This window comes from Vigna umbellata, chromosome 1 (assembly GCF_029865625.1).
Source record: "Vigna umbellata cultivar VRB3 chromosome 1, Vumbellata_1.0, whole genome shotgun sequence".
NCBI lineage: Eukaryota > Viridiplantae > Streptophyta > Magnoliopsida > Fabales > Fabaceae > Vigna > Vigna umbellata.
This window is the reverse complement of record NC_142165.1, coordinates 98,460,640-98,488,627: the sequence shown is the minus strand read 5'-3', so window position 1 is coordinate 98,488,627 and position 27,988 is coordinate 98,460,640. Positions and strand designations below refer to the sequence as shown.

Sequence of the window (27,988 nt, the reverse complement as noted above, 5' to 3'; positions counted from 1 at the left end):
ATATTTTGTGAAGAGATGACGACAGAAGCAACTGTCAACACTGCTGTTGGCACTGTCAATAGCAATATTGAGAAGTTGCTCTCCATACTAAGAATATCTTATAATTGTGAAAGTGAGATCACGTGATAACTATAAATACTAGTTTTTTTAAAATAATTAATCAAAATCAATTTTCATATATCTTTCATAAGCTACCTAAGTCGACAGGGAATTTGGATTCGTGAATGTCAACAATTTCAGATTAAGGTTGCTGTTAGAAACCTAGTGATATAAATTTCTTTTTTTTTTACTTATACATAAACTAGTTTTATTAGCTTATAAAGAAGTTTGTATATCTTTTCTTTCTTATTTGCAACTTCTAGAAGTGCTTATTTTTAACTTCTAGAACTGCTTATAAAAAAAATCTAAACAGGCCTATAGCACGTTTTTGTAATTTGTGAAGTATGTGAAAAGCTGCTGGTTAACCATTGTCGCAAGTCAAAAGTACCTGTCTTAGTTTTTTTATGCTTTCAGTAGATTGCTTGTATAACTTTATTAAGTACCCCATTTTTTTACTATTCCCCTTTTCAATTACAGATTTCAAGTATCCATGGGGATCAGGTGATCCTGATTGGTCACTGGTGGGAAACAAGAAATATAAAAGAATTATCAAGAACAGTTAATATCAGGTAAAGAGGGAGTAATGTTTTTTTTTAATTTCTAACGCCATGCTGTAGATATCTTGATAATGAATTGTCACACATCTTGATAGATAACAACGAATCTTAGTTTGATGAAGTTTTTCTTTACTTAAAAAAAGTTTCTTGCAATTCTCTTATAAGATGATTCTTGCGGGATTTATAGATTCTTGGCATTTCTTTTCTATTCAACTCCAAAGTATATAAAGATGAACATATGGAAGACTGGAAATTTATAATTTTGAGATGAATTTATATTGTGTCCCTGAACAAGTGCATAAACGATTAAAACTTACACTGGAGTTGGTAAAGAAAGAGATGGAAAACAGCAAGATTAAGGTAATCATGTCTTTAGCTTCCTTGTATGTCTTGCGTTGCTTTTCATAATATATTAAGGCTTGTTTTTTATCCATGACAGACATCACTTTCTCTGCTTATTTATTTATTTATTGAAGATAATGTTAGGTATATTGTATGAGTTCTTATGTAAATGTTACATATCTATGGTCATTATTTAATTGGATTAGGATCTACAATGATTATTAAATCAATAATATTTTTATGTGATTAGGATTGTATTATATTTTTTTTATAAATATTAGAATTTTGAATAAATATATATATATTAATTTTCTGTTTTCGACATTTATACACTATTTAGCTATTTTGAATCGTATTGTATGTATGTTTGTACGTGATAGGAGCACAAACAAATCTGCCATAAAAAAAACAAACTTCTTATACTAATTTATGCGTCAATCAATTTAAAAAATAACTTTTTATACCATCATGAATTAATATAAAAAGTCAGAATTTTCCTTCCCAAGTAAATTTTTATACCAATTATAAAAGGTTCGATATTTTTTATATATACGAATTCTTGAACCAATATAAAAAAATATTTTTTAATTGATAAATAAAAGTTTTTTATATTAGTGAAAAAATATAAATGAGAAAACAATTGATAAATAATATAAAACACGTACTAAGTGTAATGCAGCATTTAAGATAAGTTGTATCTTTCCGTCCACTTTGATCATCTCTACATTGTAATGAAAATGTAAAAGAATATAGCGACCATACAAAAGATTTTTGATTGTGATATTTGATATTTTATTTTGTAACTATTATATTACTTTGGTTCAAAAAATAATTATTGGAGAGTAAAAATTTCTGTTTGAATTTACAGGATCAAAATTATGGTATAATTTTGAGAATGGTATAGTGATTTGCTTGATACATTTTGAACAATGTTATAATGATTTGAAATGGTTTATCTATTAAAGGTTGATTTACTTTTCTCAGTAAATGATTTTATTCATTACTACTTCATCCTCTCTTGTAATAGTAGACTTGAATTTAGATCTTAAAATTTTTAAATCCGACAATGAATTATTCTGTAAAACATTAAAAATCTCAATACACTTACAAAAAATAATAACTTTATTATATACACCTAATGTTATTTTTAAGGATGTTTTTAAATCTTAGAACGCCTTTTTAATTTTGTAGTTTCTTGAAATGAAAACTAATTAAGATTTACTTTATTGGTATAATTTTATAATTTATTTATTAGTCCAGTATGCTTATTATAAAAAAATGTATTTTGTATTTTTTATGCTTTTTTTTAGCTGATAAATAGTAATATAAATTTCCTCTTGTTATTATAACTTAATTTTGATAAAAAGTATTGAATTATTTAAAATAAAAATTTATATAATAACAAAATTTTGTAATCATACCATGGATTGGGACGTGATGTAGATCTAGGAAATTTGGAGAGTAATTAACGTGTTTTGGAAGGTGATGACAAGAAAAATCTATTTTGGCTTGTGAATTTATGTCATATGCTTATGATAATAGTTAAAAGCTTCAATCTTCATCATCATAGAGATCATGTAAGTTAACTGAGGTATAAACTTTTAAGAGAAGATGAGGAAATTTTATTGATGAGATGCAATAGTTTGTAATATATATATATATATATATTGTATACAGACTCCTACACCCCTAGTATACAGACTCCTACACCTGCAGTAGATCCTACTCCTCCTCCTGCAGTACACCCTTCTACTACCACTGCAGTAGACCCTTCTCCTCCTCCTGCAGCACACCCTTCTACAACCCCTACAGCAGACCCTCTTCCTCCTCCTATTATTGCCACCCCCACTCCTCCCCCCTATTGTTATTACCCCCACTCCTCTCCCTCACCCTACTTCTATACCGTCCTCATCTTCTGTACCTCCTACTGAGACTGTCACACCACTTGGTGATCCAGATTCAAGTGGTGATGCTGAAGATGTTGACCCGCCCCTCCATGATCGACCATGGATTGAGCCCTATGGTAAAGGGTAAGTTTATAATCTGTTGATATCATTTGATGTTTAAACCATATTGTAATTGAAATGAGTTTTGTTATGCAGGTTTATTCCATCTAGGGTTGCTTCCCAGGCCATCACACGTTCAATAAAGCAACAGTTTTTAAGTCCATGGCCTACTTGGGGAGCAATACCTCACGACGACAGAAAGGCATTCTGGGAGCGTTTTCAGGTGAACAATCCACTAAACTAATTGTCCCTCTTATTTTAGTATGTTCTGTAATCAATGTTTGTTCTCTTTAATGTTACAGATGAAGGTGCAGTGGAAACCTGAACATGAAACTCAGATACACAGAAATTTCCACATGAAAGCATCTCATCGGCTGTCAGAGATGTTTAGGGATGCCCGGAATGCAGCACAGCGCCCTAACTGGCTGGGTGAGCACATTTGGAACTCTTTACTGGCCCATTGGAATACAGTAGAGTTCCGCAATAAGTGTGCCAAAGCCCAGCGGAACAGAGCGTCTGAAAGGGGTGGCACCCTGCATACTGGTGGGTCGATCACCATTCATGAGCATGCCATTCGTATGGTATAATCTCATTACATAACTTTTTCTTTCATACACAAGTTATGTATATTGTATTTCATATGTACGCTTGTAATTCTTAATTATGTTACAGGCACAGGCTCTAGGACGGGCGATCCATGTTGATGAGGTCTTTGCACAGACTCATGTTCGGAAGGGAACTAATCAATTTGTTGATGAAAGATCTCGGAAGACTCATGTAAGCAAATAACACTATTACTAATTTTTTATTTCTGTTATACTATCGTTCTCTGACATTGCTTTTAATGTTTCAACAGGAAGACTTTTCTACGAGACTTTCACAGGTTAGATCTGAACATGAGTCAGCTCCTACACCGGATGATGCCAGTAATGCAGATGATGACATCCGTAGGACACAGTGCTGGATCGACATCGTTGGTGGGAAGAAAAAGGAACGAGTATATGGTGCGGGACAGCTTGCTGCAAACTATACAGCATCCAGAGGAGGTACTCTGAAGCACCAGCCTTCTTCTTCCACCAGTACTCCTGACGAGGTTGTTCGCCTGAGGCAGGAACTCCATCAACGTGACCAGGAGATCACTGATCTCAGAACAGAGTTTACGAACTTCAAGGCCCTGATCATGAGAGTCTTGCCTGAAACCTCACAGGAAGTACAAAATATCCCTCTGACCCAGCCACGAGCCTCCTCATCACCTGCTGCCACTCAGCAGCCCACTTCAGTCCAACCCTCATCAGTCCAACCTTCATCAGTCCAACCCACACCAGTCCAGCCATCAATAGAGGAGCAGGATGATGAAAATCATTCTGATGATAGTTATGTACATTATTAGGTTTCATTTTCTTATTACTTGTTAGACAAACATTTGGATATTAGAACATTTTCAGTTGATATCATTTCAATGTTAGATGTACTTACAAACTTTGGATGTTACAACATCCTTGTGTTACATTGTTTTATGTTTGAACTACCCCATACATTATTTATACATTAATGGATGTCTTGTGGATTATTTGATGTGCATTGGATATTGATCATTGATTGGATCTTTGAGATGCACATTACGCATGTTTGTATGTGTTTGAAAACTGTTATGCAGGTCTGTTTGTAATTGAAATTTGTTATACAGGTCTGGGTTGCACAAGAAAAACCATTTTGCTGAAACCTGCCCTGCATTTTACCGAAGGCTTTTGCCCTTCGGTAAATGCCCTCGTATGGCCATTACCGAAGGCTTTCGCCCTTCGGTAAATACCATCGTATGCTCATTACCGAGGGCTCCTGCCCTTCGGAACTTACCGAGGGCTTTCGCCCTTCGGTAATTACCGAAGGCTTTTGCCCTTCGGTAATTAGCGAGGGCTTTTGCCCTTCGGTAATTACCGAAGGCTTCTGGCCCTCGGTAATTACCGAAGGGCGAAAGCCCTCGGTAATGGTTAGCGACAGGGGATTTACCGAAGGATTTTTGGCCGCCGATAGGCCTTCGGTAAACACCCATTATCGACGGCTTTTGGTATTTTCTGAGGGCTTCTGGCCTTCGGTAATGCCCTATTTTTTGTAGTGTCTCTCTTGCAAATTTACATGTCTGTCACTGTCTATAATTGTAACTTTAAGGTCATGTTTGACTACGTAATCTTGATTTTTGTAGAACATATGTAAATATTATGTCATCATGTATTTTGGTTTACATATAATGCAAAATAGTGAAACAATAATAACACCAATTTATGTTTGCATATTTGGTTTCGCCATTTCTGTTTCTATGTTTCATGTTTTCTTCAATACTTTAGCTGACACATAGGGAAAATAGCTTAAAAAAAACTAAAAGAAGGTTTCAATTAAATTAATGAGATTTTAAAAAAAAAACTATAAACTTACTGAGATAAATTTTCCGAAATTTAGTTGAAAAATATTGAAATAAGTTTGTAAAACAGAACATTTTAGTCAAAGGAAACTAATGAAACCAACTTATAGGATAACAATATGATTTGTCAAAGACACTTTTAAACTATATGTGTTTTAATGTAAATGAAGTATACCCAGTTTACAGCACATTTCTTAAGGTAATTAGTAAACAATATTCAATAGTTTTTATTTTTTGAAATAATTGTAACAATGAAGTTTAGGTACATGACAATTGATACAAACTTTTAATCGTGTCCCTTGTTATTAATCCAATTATAATCACTGGTTTTATACTGTTATTACATCTTCTAGTGTAGAATTTTAATTAAACTAATTTAGATACCTGTTTGATTTATTATTAAAGACTTAAATATATTGACTATTGAACATGTGAATCAATTAACAAATAATTGTTTCACTTTAGCATATTTGAATATTGTGTTACGTTAAATGAAAATCTTTGTTGTTTTGATAGTTATATCTAATTAATCATATTTTTCAGGTGAAAATTGTGGTGTCGAAAGTAAATTCATATTAATTATCCATCATCATGCCTAAAGCATTTTAATCATAGCCACTTTACATGACACAGTAGTTCTTATATAAAATACAACAGTGTTCATGAGATTTTATGAAACGAGAATAGCTTGTTTTTATACGGTCCAAATATTTTATAAGACCAATTAATATCGCATTTGGTATAATGAGTTTCAGAAGTTAAGATTCTTGTTATAATGAGTTTCATTATTGAAAATTTTAAGAATTTAAAATTCCTGAAAGGAGTTAAACGTAGTGTTCCTAATCAAGAAACTAGATAAAGCAGTATCAACTTTAACCAGATAAAACAATATTAACTTTAATCCCATAATATGTGAAATGTCCAAAAAAAAGCATTGCTAAAAACAAATGATAAGTGTAAGCTTCTTATTCAGGAGGATTTCTTTATAAATCAAACAAAAAACACACTACATAAACCATGTATAGTTGTATACACCCTCAACAATTAATATTTGTGCCTCCAAAAGATGCACCAACATTGATGAAGGGCAAGAGTTGCAGAACATCAATGATGTTAATATTCTCCTGTTGATACATAAATCATCAAAAGAAATTAAATATCTATCAAGTCTAAGCAACAGAACCAAAATATTCTTGCAAGAACTGATAAAGCTCTTCTGCGACCAAAGCAGGATACTCCTCTTGTGGAAGAAGAGCACCTGCTACTTCCACAAACTTGCTCACCCCTTTAGCTCCCTTAAGAGCTTCCATCTCAGCCTTTGATCTCTTAGGAGATCCTTTGGTTGATACAACCAGAACCGGTGTCTTTCCCTCCAGAGCTGCAAAGAGTTCCAGGAACTCCTCCCGGGATGTAACCGGATCTAACTCACCGGTCAGAAATGCCGCCGGCAAGTATCTCGCTCCTTTTCGTTTTGTCAGTGCATATCTGCTTTCCACAATGCCTGGAGTCACATTTTCAGGATTGGCATATACATGGGATTTGTACTGTGATTGGATTGCATTCTCGTTGCTCACCAGCATGTTATACATCATCCACCCAACTGCAGGAGCCTTTAAGGTGCCCCTTAGAAAACCATACCTGTCAGGTTCACGAGGAAGAGACAAAAGATATACATCAGTTATGCTATAAGACAAGGTAAGGGGGCCATGGCATGAATAGCTCTTTGAATATATATCAACGAGAATTATACAGAAATCAAACGAAATTGGTGGAAGATCTTTTAAGAGCCACGGTATATTACATTGTTACCAAGAGCGTGGAGTTATTTTCACCACAGTTGTTAGAGTCGCAGGATTTACAATTTTAATAACCGAAATCCAAAAGATTCTAAAGCCTAACAGTTCATATGGTGATGTTAAGGTTTGAATCTTAAAATATATGCACGAACCTGTGTGATTTCATATTATCACCCATATGAATCATACGATTCTACAGGTATTTATTACTGCTGCTTATGTTTTCTCCGATTCTCAACAAGAAATAAATGTGAGAAGTTGTATAAGCATAAGTTATCGTACCAAAAAGAACTAAAGGAATACACCTTATTTGATTATTCCATTACTTTTTCTGTGAAAAGGGGTTTCGCAGCACTCACTCCTTCCCTCCATTGCTCAATTTCTGTTCTTTAAAACAGAGGCCTCAGAGTCACTTATTCTATATAAACCTTATATCGTTGTTTTGTTTTCATTGTTCCCAAATATTGGCTGTGGTTACTAAGGCAAAGACGGGGAAGAACATTGTATGTTTTTTTCAAAAGACACACCACATTAATAAGTTGAATGTCTCTTATAAACAACGTGGGCTACTGTTCTTGGGAAGAGCTACCGTTTAGAAAGAACATACAAAGAATGACAAGAAACTTGTGAGTGTAATTGGGTACATTACTATAGCAATGTGTTGGATATTATTATGTATTAGTTTCTATATCAGTTGATAGTGGGACTTGGTTATGACTTGTGAGATCCATGGTTATAATACAAATTATACCATACAAATTGTTTACTCAATTCCCATTTTAAGATTATTACACTGAGCACCAATGCACCATACATCATTTACACTACATTTCAAGCTATTCTTAATATGTTGATGAATCATACATTCCAATACAATTTAGAACTCAAGGTTCAAAAATTAGCTTGACAATTCACAAACTAAATTTGATACAAACAGATATAATCAAAACCAGCACTGTATCCTTCTACTGCCTCAACAATTGCAAGAAAATTTGCCTGAAGTTAATTATATTACATTCCAGTAAAAAATGTTTAAGTTTGGTGACTTAAATTTGTTTACCTCTCTAGAAACCAGAAAGAAATGTTAAAATCAGCAGCAAGGAAAAAGTATGTACACTCAAAAAGAGAGCATCAAAGTACCTTGTTTCCATGCTGGAATCTCGACCAAACACAATAGGAAGGGGACCAGCCCAAGTTGGTGCAACAGCAGCTATTGCTTTGGGCTTCACCAGGCCCTTTTTTGCAGCACGGGCCACTATAGATGCAGCATGCCCTCCCCCAAAAATTATCAGATCATTTTCTAGTTTAACATGAATTATGTTAGTGAAGAACATTAATCAATAATACAAAGGCAGGTCATATTCAACTGCTCATACAAACAGATACACAATCTAGAAAAAATCATTTCAACAGAAGACAATTAATAGGTAAACAGAGATATATTTGACCCCACAATTCACAAATGCATCATAGGAGATACAGATAATAAAAGAAGAAGCATGGTACCACGAGAACATCTACTCAATGAAAAAAATATTTCCTAGCTCCAGAGAAAAAAGCTTGTTCTCATAAAGCATAAAAGAGTGAAACAAATACTCTCTCAACAGCCTTAATCATCCAAATTTGCCAATAAAAAAATAATAACAACGCCAAAAGCCTTGGTTAGGAATTATATCTTCAAAAATCAACATAAAGAATAACTTAACAGTAGATTTCTCATATCCAACAATTACAGGGGGGAACCAAAGCCTAGTAAGTAGGTCAGAAATTACATCTTAAAAACTAAAAAATAGAAGAATAGCTTAGCAAAGTTTCTCATAAACGTAATCCAATGCAGTAAATTTGATAATTAAATTTATTCTGTACACTAAACTAAAAACTTATGCGTAAATAACAAACTGAAACTGCCCAAAACAAAGTAAATCAAAAAATTAATAATAAGTAAATATTATCAAAAAGAGATGAATGATAACTGCAAGCCCAGATTTCATAAATAGAAAGATTAATCTAACGTTAACTATTAAATGAAAATTATTACAAAATAGAATGCCCCTCAACAAGTACCTGGTTGTTTTATGGGACTATTTGGTGAATTGATAAAATCAACCAGAAATTTTTCCAAGACATCAGCATTGTAATCCATCTTTGGCCGATCAGAATAACCCAGGCCCGGCCAATCAACAATAGTTGCCCGCCAATTGGCATTGCCATTACGCTGAACAATGTCTCCAGCCACTAATCTCCATTCCTCAACAGTGCTAACATCAGAAATGGTTGGCATCATCAAGATATTTTGCGAAGGCTCCGGGCTCTCCTTTACAAGCTCCTCATAATAAATGTTTATAAGATTGTCCTTGAATTTCCATTGCCAATTACTAGTCTGATGGAAAAAAGAAAAAACCAATATGAGTGAGGCAACAGAAATGATTGCAAATTCTGACATGGCTTTGATATTTTCTCTCAATTAAAAAAGCATCCAAATTCCGAGTTTCAATTGTTAAATATCCAATGAAAAGATAATTGCTTCTATAAGCCAATGAAGACAAATCAATAGAATGTTTATTACGTTAACGACATAACGGACTTCTGAATTTCAGATAAACGTAAGTCTTGAAATCTTATTAAAACACTAGACTAAACAACATTTAAAGTAATATCTATCACTAGAGTTTCTTACTTTAACCTTCTAAATAGTGAAAGTGTGTGTTGTTAAATGGGTGAAAATTGTCTTCCACGAATTCAGTACAATAATTTAACAAAACCGAGAAAGTAATTTGGAAAGCACAAGTAGTAAAATGAAATACAGCCATTAACAGTTAGAGGGGGAAGTTATTCTGACCTTCAAAGGGGAGGATTTGTCGTTGGCAGAGACATTAGAATAATCGAGAGTAGTTGAAGCCCGAATTTTTAAGGGGCTAAGGAATCTGACAGAGTGAGGGTAAAAGGGTGCACGAATTTTGGCGTAAAGTTTAAATTTTGGAGATGAGGGAGGCATAAATGTTGCGTGGAGAGCCATTGGAGAATGCAGCAGAGCTTCGATGGACAGTGGTGAAAGCTTAACCTGAAAAATTGAAGACCTAAAGTTTAAGGACCCAGCAGAAAATGCTGACCATGGAGTCGTTGAGATTTTTGGTTGGTGATGGTAAAATCAGAAATCAAAACTCTGCTTACAGGAGTTGTATCCAATAGTTGTCCATAATTGTAAGGAAAATACGTCAAAAATAAAAATCAATCTCCACACATTTGTAAAATTATAATATTGTTACAGTATATTTTTAAAAATAAAAAACTTTATTAAAGTAGTCCATTATAACATTTAAACTATTAAAAAATGGCATGACTTTTATATTTTTTAATTTATCTCAATATTATTCTTCCAAGATCGATGTGTGTATATAATAATTGCTTTCTAAATAAACTCATTTTTGACATAAAATTTTATTAAAATAAAAAAAATAAAAGAATACGAAAAATCACATTAAATTTATTATAAAAATTATATTTCAAAAAACATAAATAAATTATATCTGTGAAAAAAAATTAAATAAATATATTAAAATAAAATATCAAACTTTGAATAAAAGTCAAATTAACTAATTTATTGGTAGAATAATTTTTTCATAAAAAAGTTTAACTTATTAGAGAGTTCGTGTCAATGAAACTGAATGTTTTCGGATAGATTATAATAAGCAAATACATTTTATGGAAAAACTTATTAAAATATATTTCAACTTATTTTAATAAATTTGCACGCAAACATGTAAGTAAACTTATTTGTTTTATTAGATTATATTGTATTTGGATAAATAATACATTTAAGTAGTTCAATAAGTCAATATCTTATATTACGGGGTAATTAAGATGAACTAAAAATGCTTATGGACATCATAAGGTACTTTAATAAATAAATAAATAAAGTTTAGTGTATGTGGAAAAGGATAACATAACTGTTTCTATCTATACCATTCCAAGGTTTTGCTGTATTACACGTTTTCTAAAAATTCTAAAACTATCTTTGTTTTCTTAACGAATTTTAAACTCTTTTCATAGAATTTTAAAATTCGTTAAAAAAAAGTATTTTTGGAATCTTAAAGTATAGAGAGAAAAGTAAAGAGGTGCAGAAGAAAACTCAGACATAAGTTTTTAAAAGACTTATTTAGGAAGTGTAATTCCCTCCACCACCAAATGCTTTCTGCATCACCTCATATTTAATTTGCTCTTCTAATAAAATAAATGTCGACATCCATTTCACCTTCAACAACAAATGTTAACATCCGTTTCACCTTTGATATCCATCAACGGATGTGACACATCCGTAAACTAAAAACTTAAAAAAATAAATAAAGAATTAACTCTGTTTAACTAATTATATAAAAATATTATAATAATTAATTAAATAATATATAAATTAAATTAATAATTATTATTATTTAAAAAAATTGTTAATTTATATATAATTATGTAATAAATTTAAAATAAAATAAAATAATATTTATATGTTAATTTAAAATATAATAAATAAATAAACTTAAAAAAAAACCTGTGGCTTCCGTTTAATTAATAATGTGAAAATATTATAATAATTAACTAAATAATAATATATAAATTAAATTAATAATAATAATTTTATTAAATAAAATAAAATTAATTTATATATGACTATGTAATAAATTTAAAAGAAAATTAAATAATATTTATATATTAATTTTAAATATAATAAATTAATAAACTAAAAAAAATCTTAACAGGATGTGACACATTCGTTTAACTAATTGTATAAAAAATATTAAATTAATAAACGAAAAATTAAAACAAAAAACTTGAACGGATGTAACGACATGGGATGTGACATCCGTTGAAGAAAAAATGTGAAGGTGTAGGATATTTTAAAATATAAAGGATAATTTTAAAATTTAAAAAAAATGTGATGATACAGGAGTGGTGTAGGGAGTAACCTCTTATCTAAATTATTCACCCAAACTAGACCATTAGTATTGGGTGCTTATTTATGCACTAATTATTTTCTTCCTGCACCCCATTTTTTTAAATTGCAAAATTAGCCTTTGATTTTTGTGTGTTTCGGATTATGAAATCCAGTGTTAGTTTACTGGAGATTTGAACCGGACTTCGTGTTCCATTCGTGATTAAAATCAAATTATGAAATTCGATGTTAGTTTTTATGGTTTAATGTTTACCGAATTAAGTGTTACATGTAATATGAGAAATGAGCAATTCAGTTTGGATAAATTGCGTATGAGTGCAGCACAATGGTCCTTACCCGAATCCTGTAATTCGAGTAAGCATAAATGTCTTCTTCCAGGATCCTCATTAACATAGAACTCAACAATATCATGCTCACAAACCCCACCATTATGGGAATACCATGACAGCAAACCCCCTATCACCCAAAGAAAAATTGAAGACTTGAAAAGAATTTGAAAAGAATTAGCTCACAATATCATGCTCACAATCCATGCATGTGAAATCTAATTTATTTTAATAATAAGTATGATTCAATGAGTGAACTATTTGGGAACAATTTGAAAAGAATTAGCGTACAGTTATGCGGTGAAGTGATTTCTTGGTGAGTATTACTTGAAATATTGAATTTTCTATTTTAAGTAAAAAAAAATTCCTAGATAATCTTATACAAACGAAAGTTAGTAAACATCATTTGACTGAAGTATTTGTGTGTATGTGAAATGGAACTTGTTGGTTCACAAATGGGACCCCAGTTGGAGATTTTGTCGCCCAAATCCACAAGAGTGTTTCTGAGCCATTGTGGATGGAACTCTATGTTGGAGAGCCTTAGCCATGCTGTGCCAATGATTGGGTGGCCACTAGCTGCTGAGCAAGCATATAATGTTAAGATGTTGGTGGAGGAAGTGTGGCTGTAGAGCTCACTCGAACTGTGGAAAACCACCATTACTAGAGAGTAGGTTCGAAGGTTATAGAATTAGTGATGAACCAGTGAACCGAATTATGAAATCCGTTGTGTGAACCAAAATTGTGAAAACTAATGTGTCTGCTAAATCCAGTTGGTTCAAATCATGTGTACTGGATTTTGAAATTCAATTGGATCATGGAACTAGCTTTTGATATTAGCTTTTTGATATTAGGTGTGTTATTAAAAGATCTTGTTAACAACTTCGAATTATGAAATCTAGTTAATATTAAGTTTATCGAGAAGGAATTCATTAAAAAGATACAACACTAATAATATATAAATTCAATCACATAAAAAATTAATAATGTTTTACTTTTTCATTTTTATTAAATGTGAAACTTAGACTCATACTTAGTTTTTCTTACCATTAACACCATCAAATCCGAACACACAAAATGGGTTTCAAAATTAAAAAAAAAAAAAAAACATCGGATTACATAATTTGGTGCTTGTTTTGATTTATCTCAACCACCCACCCCACACCAAGGGTTTGGCTTGCACGAAGAAGAGAATACAAATAATATATAATTTGTAGGAGCAAAATGGAAAGGACAAGAAAAGTTGGGGATGCAGGAAGAAACTCCCTTATTATTTGCAGTTTTTCAGTTTATGCTAGTCTATGTCTCCTGCACCATATTTGAAATCACGAAATACTAAGAAGAAAATAAAATAGGTAGAAAAAAATGTGAGTTATGAAGAAAAAAGAAAGACTCTTAATGAAGCATATTAGCATTATATTTGCTCCGTCTGGCTCATTGGTTTGTAAATGTAGAATGCAAGGCTACTTCCATAACTCGTGAGTGAAGTAATGATATATATTGTGTTGGGCCCTTTCTTATCCACAATTTCTTTTAAAGAACAAAAACAAAATATTAATTAGTCGATGGCTTTATTTTTGCTTCCATCAACGAACACTTACAGCTAATAACCATATAGTATAAAGATAGTCAAAACAGGTTTTTTCTTCTTGCAACAAAAGATTTTTCATACAGAGGACTAATTAAACCCAATCAGCATTCTTAAAAACCTAACTATTTACCAACTGTGTCAAACTTTGTCGGTAATGGATGATTCGATTATGTCAATACAACCATAAGCGCCAACCAAAGGGAAAAAAAAAGATATTAAGCATAATCACCAGCCATTAAAAAGAATTTTACCAAATTCATATGGAGAGGAACACTCTTATTATCTCGTCTTCTTGCATTTGATGCATTAAGGGTGCCATGGGACTATATTCACAAAGCCGATGCAATGAACTGAGCCAACATCTTTCCATTTAAAATGTTACTACCAAAGCTACAACTAGTCTCTCCCAACAAGAGACCGTTCGATCCGCCATAGTCACCAAGAGACCAAGTTCTGCTACTACAACAACTGCCTAGCTACTTCAGCAAAGAATTGTCATTGATAATGGACCTGGCAATGTTCTCTGTTATATTCTATCCACAATCATTGCCACTGAACTCCAATTCCCATGACCTGTTGGAGAGACCATTTGATGTTCCCGTCAAATTTTGGTTTGAGGTAGGTGCACGGGAACAAGGAGCAAGTGTATGGCTATCATTATCATAATAAAGAATTGATGTTTCCGGAAAATCCAAGTGGCATGCTATTTGGGAGGCCCTAAGCAGCTTGTTCATCAACGGATTGAAACATTCCATGTTTATTTGTCTCCGTGAGGGTTTTGTTGTTACCGTAATCGTTGTATTCTGAATAACTCAATTAAGCGCTGCTCCTCACTAGTTTGTATGGCTTTTGTTGATTCATCCTTTTCACTTGTCTCTTTTTGTCTTCCAACAGGTGTCTTGTACTCTAGAGGAATGATGGTAGAAAAAACAGTAGTTATTGGCTTTCTTCTCATTTAATGGGCATTAACCATTTCACCATACTTCTCCAGTAAGGGAGGAAAAACCACTAGACAGAATAGCTAGATGCTTCTCTAGTAGCCATTATATTAGACCAACATGCCTCACACATCATGTACGCCAAATTGCTGTCATGTCATCAGCATTGAGCTATCTAGATCAGCCAATTTGGAGAAAATCAAGAAATTGTGTATTTTCCTCATAAACAAAGCCAGTCAAGATAAGCTACTTGATCAATCACCTGTCACCAGTAATCTCTGCAAGAACAGAATCCATCTTTGAACGAGTGGAAGCGGCTTCTATCTCTCACTACGATTTCTACTCCATAAATTTTAGAAATCAGCTTCATCACGGTATGGCAGTCCCCACAAACCCTAAGATTCTTCACAATTCTTAAAATCCTTCCTTTGGGAAGTTTTGCTATTCCAAAAGCTGCAGCAAGCTTCTCACTGTGCTTAGAAACTGAATCTTCTTTTTCTTCCTCTTCAATGTCATGCAGAACAATCCTTAGCTGTGGCGCATAACCTGCTTCTACTCTGAGTCTCAACATTATTTCCCTCAGTTTTTCATGAGCCTCTTTTGTGACCTCATTAGGTTTTTCACCTGCCACAAAACAATAGATGACCTTGTCAATTTCTATCATGCTCCAACCAGGAGCTTTTTTCATGCTATGCTCAGTCATGGTTCTTCTGATGCTGGCAACATCCTTCCATTTCCCTGCAACGGCATAAACATTTGAGAGTAGTACATGGTCACCAGAGTTGTCTGGGTCCATTTCAGCCAGCCTTGCTTTCACAAGCTCTGCCAATTCAATATTACCATGAATGCTACAAGCCCCAAGGAGTGTCCTCCAAATGATAGCATTAGGAGAAACTGGCATTTCACATATAAATTCATAGGCCTTATGCAACCTAGCAGCTCGACCGTACAGATCAACCATGCAACCATAATGCTCAATGGCAGGTTCAATACCGTACACATTCTTCATCTTAGAAAAAAAACCATACCCTTCCTCAACCAAGCCACTATGGCTACAAGCATATAGTAGTGATATAAAAGTAATACCATCTGGCCTAACTCCAGTCTCTTCCATCTCATGGAAAAGCTGTATTGCCTCTTCTCCATAACCATGCATAGCAAGCCCTGCTATTATCGATGTCCAAGAAACAATGCTCCTTGCCACTGGCATATTCTGAAAAACCAACCTAGCCATAGCTACATTCCCACACTTGGAGTAGGTATCTATGAGAGCATTATTCACAGAACCAACATAAAGAAACCCAGCTTTCTCCAGAAACCCATGTAAAATCTTACCAAACTCAAACGCCCCAGCCTGTGCACAAGCAGACAGCACCCCAGTGAGGCTCACTTCATTTGTCCCAATTCCCTCGCCCAGCAACTCCCTGAAAAACCCAAAAGCCTCGTCAAAACAACCATTATGAGAAAACCCAATAATCATAGTGCTCCAAGAAACCTCATCTCTAAGAGGCATATCACAAAAAACTCTCCTCGCCAACCCAAGCTCACCTGCCTTGGCATAACCAGCAAGCATGGCATTCCACGAGGTCAAATTCCGAACAGGCATTCGCCCAAACACGTCCCCTGCGCCTTCCACGTCACCACACCTGAAAGCCGCAGTGATAGCAGCGTTCCATGCGACGACGTTTGGTTCATACATTTCATCGAACACTCGTCGCGCGGAGAGGGAGTCCCCGCATTCAGCGTACATGCTGATCAACGTTGTCCCAACGAAGATATGGGTGTCAAAGCCGTGGTGAAAAGCTTGAGAATGCAGCTGAATGCCGGGCCTAAGTTGGCGAGAGTCGGCGACCCCTTTGAGGACGAAGGCGAAAGAGAAGCTGTCGGGGGAGAGGGTGGGTTGGCGACGCAGTTGGATGAATGGGTGGAGGGAAAGGAGAGGGGTTTGGGAGAAAGAGAGTCCGCGAATGAGGGTATTGTGCATGAAGGTGTCAGGATTGGGGAAGTGGTGGAAGAGCCTGAGAGAGTAATGGAGAGCATCGGAGATGGAAACGGCACAGTGAAGGAGGAGTTTGCCAAACACAAAGGGGTCTGCGTGAAGACCGGTTTTCACGATGTGACAGTGGATTTGCTTCGTGGATTTCAGGTTTCTGCACTTGCTAAGCAGACGAACAACCCATCCTTCTTCCATTCCCTCCCCCAACATTCAAGCCGCTAAAACTTAACTCTGTATATTCTTGAACATCAGTGTGATCTTCAGCAACCCCAAAGTAAATTTAATATCATATCAGAACATCTTTCCTTCATTTTTTTAGCCACGTCTATTTTTCAATCTTGGATGTTTCACATTTTCATTATGACTTTTGTGATGTTGTTTTCTTTATCTATCCAATTTGAATAAAAGTTTATTAATTAAATATAATATTTTATTATTGAAAAATATTGCAAAGTAAAGGTAAAAGAAAAAAAATGGATGCGAAATGATAATTTTTCTTAACATTGACTCATTCTGTTGTAGGAGCAGTAAAACTCTCAATTCGTTCTGAATATATTTTTAACAAAGTAAAATAGGTTATCTGAATCGTTTAATCATGCTTCATTTTAATAAAATTATATATTTATGTATTATTAAATTATATTATTTAAGTAATAATTCATAAAATATATGAAAAATATAAAAGTAATAAGTGAAAATACTTTCTTCATTATTAATTTAAGATAAAATTATAAATAAACATTGATTATAGTCTGTATAAACTTGATAGATAACATGTATACTTAAAATAAGTAATTAAAAGAGAGTTCCTATAATACTATTAACTAAATTCTCTAACAAAGATAAATATAAAAAATTTGATAACATTACACTCTTGTACGAGGATAAAACAATATACAGTGTATATAAATAAATTATTTTTTAAAAACAATAACCAAACATTTATTAAATAGAATCGCTAAAAATATTTATGTGAGAAAATTCGGATTGCATATTTTTCTAGTGTAATTTTTTTCATTAGTTTAAATTTTTTATAGATTTATAAGAAAATGTCATAATAATTTGTAAGACTACCCCATTTCTTTTTGTAATTTTAATGTTTTTTTATAGAAAAAATAAGCGTGTGCACCTAAAAAATAAAAATTACAAGAAAAAAATCCAGCAAGCAACTCCTTATAATTCAAATAGAAAAACCCAAAACAATTCTAATAAATAACAAAATCTTCCATTCATTTAGGAGAATGTGTCTTAGAAAATTTAGCATGAAATTTAGAAAATACGTAATAGAGCTGACAGCAAAAGTGCACTTAGAAAAAGTTAGCATAAAATTGGTTACAACATTTTAACTTGATATACATATTTTATTATTTATTTATTATTATATTAATATAATCTAAATCCAATAAATAATAACATGCTAATATCAAGATATTGTAAAAAATATATATTAACATAGCATTGAAAATATCATAATAATTTGTAGGTTAAATATGTATTTGGGTCATAGCAAATCTCAACTAGGTATTCGTTTTCTTTTTGTCCCAATTGAATCCAAATACTTGTTAATTTGAGGCAATAAAGCCCTATCCGTTAATTTTTGACTGACGTCGTCTGCACATGGTGAGCTGTAAATATTTTTATATGCGTGGCAATATGTATTAAGTTGAATGGGTGGTTCTTTTGTATAATGAAACATTCCACGTGGACAACTAAATTTTTTATGTTGATAGCCCTAAGCCCTAATATTTAAATCAACCCGACATCGAAAGTTTATACTTGTTCATGCTGGGGAGGAAGAGTGCTGGAAGTAGAGTTGTGAAAGCAATGTTTATAATTTAGCTCATCAAATGTCTGCTTCATCCTCTTCTTGCAAATGCTTGGGTTCGGGTTTTCAACAGAGTTGTGACAGTGTCAGCAGGTTGGGTGTAAAACCCACTTGCTTCTGTGGTCAGAATGCAGTCTTTCGCATTGCAAGAACCCCTAAAAACAAGGGCAAAAGATTTTGGGGATGCCCCAAGTTCAAGGTAAGTTTAATGGATGCAATAATCTGACTTTTAATGTGGTTTTCTTCTTCTTCCAGAGGGTGGGAGTCAAGATTGCGTTCACAGAGTGTGTTTTCTTCTTGGATAGGGTGGGAATGAAGATTGTTCTTCTGGATGCAACTTCTTTCAGTGGTGCAGTGAAGATGTAATTCATGAAGGAAATGTGGTCACTGTAGAAGAAAGTGGAAGAAATAAAGTGGGTGGAAGTTTGATGAAGATGGAACAAATGCTGATGAAGATGAAAGAGAAAGATGTTGAAAAGCTGAAAATAGCCTAGTGTTGTTAGTCTGGAAAAGTGGTTGAAGGTGTTAATGGGGATGGAGGTTATTATATGTGTTTGTAATGTAATTGTGATATTAATGTTGATGAAACTAGGTTGATTTGTTAGTGGAAGGTTATGCAATATAATTTGATATTTGGAATGTTATTGTCTGTTTTATTTATAAAGGTGACTTGTTACTGTTTAATATTGTCGTCTTATTTGTTATATTTTCTTTGCTAATCCAAATACTTGTTAATTTGAGGCAATAAGTTAAAGGAAGTGCACAAGTAACATCATACGTAATGGTCAATCACTATCATACAAGAATGATCACCACATCAATACGTAATGGTCAATAAACTTTGTCTTATAATATCTTATAACAAAACAAACATTGTCTTACAATGACAAAACCTCATAACAAACCTGATGAAATTACACCAAAAGATAACAACCTAATGAAATTACACCAAAAGATAACTCATAAAACATTGTTCCTTCATCAATACAGATTACATGATATTTAAAAGAGTGTCTTCAAAATGGAAGTAAATAAGAATTCATTGATGAGAAGGAAGCACATTAGACTCCTGAGTTGGTTGGTCAGCAGGGACATGTGTTGAAGGTATTGTCACTTCTGTTGGTTGACTAGGTTGGTCAGGAGGCACTTCTGTTGTTGTAGGTCGTTGTGGACAAGATCTTTTGTTGTGTCCCATTTCTTTGCAGAGACCACATGGTTTTTTACTCTCACCCTTTCTTAATTCATTGTCATTCTTCTTCAACTCCCAAGCCTGTAGTCTTCATTTTTTCTTGGGCCTTCCTGGCATTGCCCTTTTCTTTGGGGGTAATACATCTAGATATGGTGTAATCTCTCACACATGTTGACCATTGATAGGATAAATGATGGTGTTGTAGGTCTCTTCATAAGTAGACTTCCTAAACCAATGCCCAATGTAGTCTTCTGCATTTAAATTCAAGAACTTCATTGCAGTGATGGTGTGAGTGCAAGGAATGCCACTGGTTAACCATTTTCTACAACTACAGTCTTTGTTGTCAAGATTGACAACAAATTTCTCTCCAAATTGTGAAATGTGTATGACTTCAAATAAATAGTCTGATGACCACCTGCCATCAGTACAAAATGACAACACAGTTACCAACAAAGTAGACATAAAGTGAAGACCAAGTTAATTGTATGATTATAGTTACCTTGGTAACCAATATCTTGTTAACCATGACTGCTTTTGAAATCTGTTGAGAACCTTAGGGCAGACAAAACCTTGATATAATGTCATTTTATTCCTGTTGGTAGCCCATTTCTTCATAATTAAACCTTAATGTCTTCTAACATGGATATAATTGGCTTAGACCTAGTATGAAGTAGCACACTGTTGAAGCCCTCACACATGTTGTTGACAAGAGTGTCACAATGTGATGTAGGGGTGAATCTAGATCTTGACCAAAACCTGCGAGATGAAGATCTCAGTAAATATATTCATTCAAACTAAATATAACAGTAAATATAAAGTATGAGGAACAGTGAATACATACCTAGGTGGAATTGCAATCAAGTATTTAAATGCATCTACATTGACCTCTTTAATTTTCCTCATTTCGGACTCCCATAGTTGTGGATATGTGGTTGTTGTTGCACTCCACATATCCACAACGCATAAACATAGCACACATCATACTAACCTTAACTAGCGTAAACTTTCACTTCGGTTCCTCCACCTCCACGTGATTGTCTTCGTCTACTTCTTCTTCTTGCGAAATGAAATCCCTAATTTTCACTCACTCCCCAAGTAAAATCCCTAACTTACCAGGTAGCAATCCCTAATCCTCTAATGCAACTTTAGTAAAAAAATCCCTAAATACAAATATCCATGTCAAAAACTAATTTTTTAAAATCAAATTTTCACGTAATTGAATCACTATAAATGAGCTATTAATGTCTGCATTCAACTCATCAAAATTAGACGGCGTTAATCAAAAATTAACAAAAAAAAATTATTTTACCTCAAATTAATAAGTATTTGGATTCAATAAAAAAAAAAAAACGAGGACATATTCGCAAATATGAGTACCATAATACATATTTAACATCACCCCTTTTCTTTATGTAATTTTAATGTTACTTTTTTTATATATAAAACAATAGGTGTCTAGTGTATGCCTAAAAAGAATGCGAATATATGATATTTGTTTTTCTCTGTTCTAAAATTTGGGAGTAGTCACGGAGTGAAGATTTGGAAGAAAAAACGGCACCTAATAATAAAGATCAATCCGGTACCGTACAGGAGTAGCGGTGGAGAGAGGAGATGGAGTCGGCGGGGGAGTGGCTGGAGAAGGCGCTGGTCGAGTTGTGCTCCAAGATTGAAACTGGTTTGGGTTTAGGTTTGGATGAAGAGATCATCAAAGGCCTTGTTTCTTATTGCGACCTTGCCCAGCCACAAGATGCCAAAGAGTACCTTGACGTAATTTTATTATACTTTGCCAACGATAACTATTTTTATTTTATTTTATGAAATTTTGATTCCTATTGCTTCCAATCCGTAATTATTTCATTTGTTATTTCAAAATGTATTCTGCAAGTAATCCAAATCACAGATCTTTTCACTCTCTGGAAATTTGGGATATTAGGGTTCAATGTGCTAGTATGGTAACTATTATTAGATTAATCACTTATAATTGAAGTTTAAGGATTAATTGTTCTGAATATCTTACAATGCATTCATTTGTATTTCTGATTAGGTTTATCTTAATCTTATTCCTTTGCAGAATATAATTGGTCAGGAAGCAGGGAAAACCGTGATTGCAGAGTATTTACGGCGAAGAGGTTATTCCGAGTTCAGTGCTAACACAGATGTTCCAACTACCAAATTACATGCGTATGTCAAACCGCCATCTGTTGAGTCATCAGCTGGTGGAACAAAGAAATCAGTTAGAGCATCAAAAGGCTCTGGCCGCAGCCATCAAGCAGAACCCAGCAAAAATGTGCTTAGCAGCAATCAGGAAAATCAAACTCCAACTGTTGGAAGTGAATCGAGATCGTCACAAAAGGGAAACCAAGTGAATTCCAAAAAGAAGAAAGCTGGGAAAGTTGTTTCACTTGCTGAGGCTGCCAAAGGGTCAATTGTGTTCCAGCAGGGAAGGCCATGCTCTTGTCAAGCACGTCGACACAGGCTGGTCAGCAATTGCTTGTCCTGTGGCAAAATAGTTTGTGAGCAAGAAGGAGAAGGGCCTTGTCAGTTTTGTGGTGCACTTGTGTTGAGAGAGGGAAGTTCCTATGCCGGTCTGGAAGAAGGTTTGCCTCCCTTGTCAGATGCCGAGGCTGCTGCTGAAGCTTATGCAAAAAGGCTTGTAGAATATGACCGGAACTCTGCAGCTCGTACAACAGTCATTGATGACCAAAGTGACTACTACGAGATTGATGGAAACAGTTGGTTGTCAAAGGAGGTATTCTACTCTGATTACGACTTGTAATTGTTGCTCACATGTGATAGTTTTATAATGAGTTATGATGCATTAGAGAATTTCTTTTCTGTCTTCGTTCTTTAGGAAAAGGAACTATTGAAGAAGAAGCAAGAGGAGATGGAAGAAGCTGAGCGAGCCAAACGGAATAGAGTTGTAGTGACTTTTGATCTTGTCGGCCGCAAGGTTTATGTTTTAACCATATGGTTTTGCCTAAATTTACTAGTTGGATTTGCTGCAGCATTAGTGTGTAGAATTTGAAACAAACGTCTTTTTCTTGTGTGATTATTTCATGGTATCTACAGATGTGTATCAAGTTATCATGCTTGTTCCATTCATTATTTTGATGGTATTGCATATTGCATGTTATGGTTTGTGTAGAATAGAAAACTTGGATGTGTCATGCAAAAGTCCTTTCAGTGATATGTTTATCCATTGTCTTACATGCCTTCACCCTTTTTCCCATTGTTTATGCTTGTATGTATAATAATTAGTCTTCGTATGCTTTTTAATCCTTCTATTACGCGGATTGCCTGTTTTTCATTTTTGACTCTGATTTATGTCTTGCAGGTCCTTGTGAATAAAGACGAAGTTTCAGAATTACAGTCTGAAAATAGAATATTACGTCCACGGGATGAAAGGGAAGTCAACCGTATCAAACCAAACCCAACTCTTAAGTTTCAACCGGTTTTTGTGGACCTGGGCTTTAGTAGGAAGTCTGCTAAAGATAAGCAATCACATAAAGGTATAAGCAAGGGCTTGTGCTTAGAGATTACTGGAAGAGTGCAGCATGATAGTAATGACCAGAAGTATTTTATGATGGAAAACCAATTGGCAACAGCTTCAAATGAAAATGTTTGGCATGCATCTTCGGGAAATGGAGTGCACATGGAAGATGATGGTGAATGTTTACCGAACTATAATAAATAAAGTGCCTTGTCCAGCTTTTACTGATTATAGGTACACTTTCATTTGTTTTCTTCCATTTTCTTTTTTATTTGCTCGTATAACCCATGAAATTAATGGTCCCAATTACCTTTTTCAGAAAGAAGAATTTTAGGCAACGTTATTTTTGTTTGTACAATGTCTTAGTGTATCTTCATGTTTCCCCTTGACTGGCTAGACAGTACCTCTCTAAAACGAACTATTGATAAAGGGATGGTGTCTGATATTTTAGAGATGCCTTGTTGGAGAGAACCATTATAATCAGTGAGATTGGACTTAGCAAATGAATCAGTGTGTTAAGAACTCGTCATTTTTTAGGCAGAAGTGGTTACAAAGTCTTGGCAACTAATAACTTATTTAAACATCTCTTTATATTTAGAAAAAGATGTTCCGAAATAAAGAAATGTCAAAGTCTGATAATAGTATCCTTCAGTGATGAACAACTTTTCAACTAAACCTATCTTCTTTAGTTTTTATCACGGTTTTGTATTTGTGCCATTGTTGATGTAATTTTGTTGCTGGGAATTTAGTACTAAATTTAAAATATCAAGAATGAAACGATTTTTTAAATTAATTTGTTTTTTTTTTTCTGTATGACTAAAATAAACTAATATCTCTTTCTAATTTAATTTAATCGTCATAGAAAAAGATATATAAAATATAATAATGTACTTTTTTAAATTACAATTTAAGAACAAATTTTTATACAATTTACTTCTAATGAACATAATGCTATATTTATACGCTTTGTTACAAGCTTTGCAATCCACTCTTTTGTTTAATTTTTTCTTTTCACGAATTTTAAGAAAGCTGAAAATATTCCATGTATCAACAACCTAAAATAGGTTTATACTTTTTATACTATTATAAACTGTTGTCTATAGGTAGTTTAAAAGTAAGAATCAAAAGAGTAAACTTAAAAAAATAAAAAGTATATATAACTATAAAAAATAAAAAGTACATATAAATATAACTATAGATAAAATAAAATTTAGTTATTAAAATAAAAAATATTATAAATAATATTGTTTACATAATATTATGAACAATTATTTAAGTTGAAAAAATAGTTACTAAAATAATAAAAAGATAAATAGTTTTTTTTATAATGAATAATTATTTGAATTCAAAAAAATAGTTACTAAAATAATAACTATAGATAAAATAAAATTTTAGTTATTAAAATAAAAAATAGTATAAATAATATTGTTTAAATAATATTATGAGCAATTATTTAAGTTGAAAAAATAGTTACTAAAATAAAAAGTATATATAAATATAACTATAGATAAAATAAACTTTAGTTATTAAAATAAAAAATAGTATAAATAATATTGTTTAAATAATATTATGAGCAATTATTTAAGTTGAAAAAATAGTTACTAAAATAATAAAAAGATTAATAGTTTTTTTATAATGAATAATTATTTGAATTCAGAAAAATAGTTACTAAAATAATAAAACTTAAAATTAGTTTTTTTATTGTAAATAATTATTTAAATTTAAAAAATAATAATTAAAAAGATAAAATTAGAAAAAAAAATAGGACATTAAATAAGTGTATCATTTTATATTTCATATATAATTATAGTTATAGATTTTGTTATAAATATTTTAGAAATTATATCAACGATTTTTTTATTGGCCCACAATGAAATAGACTTTCATGAATAATACTTTATAATGACCATTAAACTTCTTTTAATAATCTATTTGGTACAAATAAAGAAAAGAAGCTAGTAAAATAAATTCATTGCTTGTACTTGAAATTTATGAAAAATCGAATTAAAACTTGAAAGATTGTTAATAATTAAAAGTCTGTGTTGGAAAAAAAAAAGAAAGCATATGGATTAAAAATAAATCATTTAAAATACGCTTTTAAAGTTGAAACAAGTAAAGTTTGGGGGTTCATTGTTCATAAAAAGAGTTCAATAGTGGGTAAAAATGAAACAAAGACAATAATTGACACCTAAACTCCGCAAAATGAAACATAACTCCAATCTTTATTTGGAAATAAAATACTTAAGAAAATCTTTTCAAATTTAGTATGAAAGACATATTGAGAGTCTTCTTTATTGAAACTAAAGAAGTAGATTGATTTTAAATAGGAAGCTATAAGAAGAGGTTTAAAAAAAAGGTTAAATATTGCATTGGTTTCTAAATTATTATCTATTTTTGGTTTCTTTTCTTTTCTAAATTTTGTTTTATTTAGGTTTTTCTGCTTTTATAAATTCGTTATTATCTATTTTGTTTTTTTTTTCTTTTCTAAATTTAGGTTTATCTCCTTTAGAAAATCATAAATTTAGTTTTTTATAACTAACGCCGTTAGTTTTTATTCTGACATGACAAATAGTGTGTAATCGTCTAAGACACACGTGTATTATGTCTTTAAGTCGGCAAGATAGTTTAGTAGCAAACAATATGCTACATTTCCAGTCCGATAAGGTCAACAAGACAAGTGTATTATGTCTCCGGGTCGGCAAGACATCTGAATAGTTTGGTGGACAAGTACATATAGTCTGGTAGGGTGAATGGGGGAACTCATATAGTTTGGTAAGGTGTATGGAAAACTCTGATAGTTCAATGGGTAGTTCACATAGCTTGGATAACACATTACTAAGCTCTTTTTAGACTTCCAACTAAACAATATGAATTCTTCATGCACCTTAACGGACTATCCTAATGTCTTACTGAGTTATTCAAATACCTTGTCGACCTTAGAAAAAATATACGTGTCTTGCTGATCTTATTAGGTTGGGGACGTGGCACAACTTGCCACCGAACTATTTTGTCGACCTAAAATACAATACACGTGTTTTAAACGGATTAGGGACTTTATACACCGTTTGTCTTGTAGAAACAAAGCTATGACATTAGTCATACATGACTTTTTAAAATGGGAGAGACAAAAAAAACAAGTTTGAAAAAAAAAACTAAATAATAATTTAAAAATCATAAACATATTTAACTCAAGAAATAAATAAAAAATTACAATTTTCTGGTGCTGATTATGTTTAAAACTATATATTTCAACGTCAAATACTACTGTTGATTGTTTGTTGTGTCAGTAATATGAAATTGGAATAATAGTTTACTTGTTCTCTCAAGAATATGAAAATCGAATGCAATGTGATGTGTATTACTTCTAGAATTTCTAATATACTGAAAATCAATACACTTCTATTAAGAAGTTATATCTTTCCTTGTAATTCTCATATTGTAAACTCCGATAATACTTTATTGAAAGCACTACAACATGAAATTAGGAAAATGGTTTTGGTTATCGAAATCTACTTTTCACCTTAAAATCCTTTGTGCTAATTCCTTGCCATTTATGTCTTCAGTCAGTTATCTTATTTGTCATTACCTTCCTCACCATTTAGGTTCTCCATCTTTTATTTCTTCTTGTATCTTCAATTATCATCATGGTTTATTTTCTCATTATAACTTGTATCTTGTTCATTATTTACTTATTTTAGTTTTAGCTTATTATTTATTTCGTATTTCTTTCTGTTTTTCAAGAATCATCTGACAAATTGCATAATTATATATGAAATGTTGGTAATACGAAATCGAGTTTTATTCATAATAGTAAATGAAGTATTTGACTATTTTTAAGTTATTATAAAATTAAGTTATTACAAAATCATATAAAAAAAAGTAAGGAGTGAATAATCTAAAAAATATAGAATTAAAACAAAAATATAAAAAGTAGAAAAATCTAAAAATATAATATTAGTCGATGTAAAGAAATTTAAATGTACTCTAAAAATATAAAAGTTAGACTATGCAAAAAAAAAGTATATGATTTAATAATACATAAGATAGACTATGAAAAAAATGTTAATGATTAGATAAACTAGAATAATGTATATTACTAAACTCATCTAATTATTATATGAAGTAATTTATTGATAGATTAGTCCAATTTGTGTATGAGTAGACTCTTCTAATGTGTGTTGGTAGACTCGGTTAATCAATATTTGGACACACTCATCGAATGCATATTCATATAATTGCCTAGTCAGTGTATGAAATGACTCATCTAATATAATTGATAGACTCATGTACTTAGTATATGAATACACTTGTCTAATGTGTGTTGAAAGACTTGTATGATAAATGTATATACATAATTGTGTAATGTGTTTTCCTATATTCGTCTAATTAGCATATTGAATGACTCGTCTAATATATTTTGCTACACTTGTCTAATCAGTGTATACACAAACTCCTGTATTTCTTGTTATTTAACTTGT

The 27,988-nt window shown here is 32.5% G+C and overlaps 4 protein-coding genes across 4 annotated transcripts; 1 reads left to right on the top strand and 3 right to left on the bottom strand.

The window, feature by feature from the left end:
- Nucleotides 1-6,358: 6,358 nt before the first annotated feature.
- Nucleotides 6,359-10,374, bottom strand: LOC124827005 (alpha/beta-Hydrolases superfamily protein). Its single transcript, XM_047299981.2, has 4 exons — nucleotides 10,056-10,374; nucleotides 9,281-9,596; nucleotides 8,357-8,516; nucleotides 6,359-7,058 (listed from the first exon to the last, which is right to left on the bottom strand). The coding sequence occupies exons 1-4, from the start codon at nucleotides 10,230-10,232 to the stop codon at nucleotides 6,590-6,592; spliced, it is 1,122 nt and encodes a 373-aa protein (XP_047155937.1). The 5' UTR covers nucleotides 10,233-10,374; the 3' UTR covers nucleotides 6,359-6,589.
- A 3,729-nt stretch (nucleotides 10,375-14,103) lies between these two features.
- On the bottom strand, nucleotides 14,104-17,341 carry LOC124827017 (Tetratricopeptide repeat (TPR)-like superfamily protein). Its single transcript, XM_047299991.2, has one exon. It carries the CDS (start codon nucleotides 17,214-17,216, stop codon nucleotides 15,276-15,278), a length of 1,941 nt encoding a protein of 646 aa, XP_047155947.1. The 5' UTR covers nucleotides 17,217-17,341; the 3' UTR covers nucleotides 14,104-15,275.
- A 2,841-nt stretch (nucleotides 17,342-20,182) lies between these two features.
- On the bottom strand, nucleotides 20,183-20,923 carry LOC148206956 (uncharacterized). Its single transcript, XM_088109227.1, has 4 exons — nucleotides 20,862-20,923; nucleotides 20,644-20,776; nucleotides 20,520-20,572; nucleotides 20,183-20,435 (listed from the first exon to the last, which is right to left on the bottom strand). The coding sequence occupies exons 1-4, from the start codon at nucleotides 20,921-20,923 to the stop codon at nucleotides 20,183-20,185; spliced, it is 501 nt and encodes a 166-aa protein (XP_087965353.1).
- A 558-nt stretch (nucleotides 20,924-21,481) lies between these two features.
- On the top strand, nucleotides 21,482-24,013 carry LOC124827027 (transcription regulator/ zinc ion binding protein). Its single transcript, XM_047300001.2, has 4 exons — nucleotides 21,482-21,787; nucleotides 22,092-22,769; nucleotides 22,872-22,970; nucleotides 23,355-24,013. The coding sequence occupies exons 1-4, from the start codon at nucleotides 21,632-21,634 to the stop codon at nucleotides 23,712-23,714; spliced, it is 1,293 nt and encodes a 430-aa protein (XP_047155957.1). The 5' UTR covers nucleotides 21,482-21,631; the 3' UTR covers nucleotides 23,715-24,013.
- The last annotated feature ends 3,975 nt before the right edge of the window (nucleotides 24,014-27,988 follow it).

Bases quoted from the DNA above. Each gene is read 5' to 3' on its own strand.
- LOC148206956 (XM_088109227.1), bottom strand. From the start codon at position 20,923: ATGAGGAAAATTAAAGAGGTCAATGTAGATGCATTTAAATACTTGATT. The intron at 20,777-20,861 runs GTATGTATTCAC...TTCATCTCGCAG, and splicing joins TTGATTGCAATTCCACCTAG to GTTTTGGTCAAGATCTAGAT. The intron at 20,436-20,519 runs GTAACTATAATC...TACTGATGGCAG, and splicing joins ACAAGATATTGGTTACCAAG to GTGGTCATCAGACTATTTAT.
- LOC124827005 (XM_047299981.2), bottom strand. From the start codon at position 10,232: ATGGCTCTCCACGCAACATTTATGCCTCCCTCATCTCCAAAATTTAAA. The intron at 8,517-9,280 runs GTACTTGTTGAG...ATGTTAAACTAG, and splicing joins TAGTCCCATAAAACAACCAG to AAAATGATCTGATAATTTTT. The intron at 7,059-8,356 runs GTACTTTGATGC...TGAACCTGACAG, and splicing joins GATTCCAGCATGGAAACAAG to GTATGGTTTTCTAAGGGGCA.
- LOC124827027 (XM_047300001.2), top strand. From the start codon at position 21,632: ATGGAGTCGGCGGGGGAGTGGCTGGAGAAGGCGCTGGTCGAGTTGTGC. The intron at 21,788-22,091 runs GTAATTTTATTA...ATTCCTTTGCAG, and splicing joins ATGCCAAAGAGTACCTTGAC to AATATAATTGGTCAGGAAGC. The intron at 22,971-23,354 runs GTTTATGTTTTA...TATGTCTTGCAG, and splicing joins TTGATCTTGTCGGCCGCAAG to GTCCTTGTGAATAAAGACGA.
- LOC124827017 (XM_047299991.2), bottom strand. From the start codon at position 17,216: ATGTTGGGGGAGGGAATGGAAGAAGGATGGGTTGTTCGTCTGCTTAGC.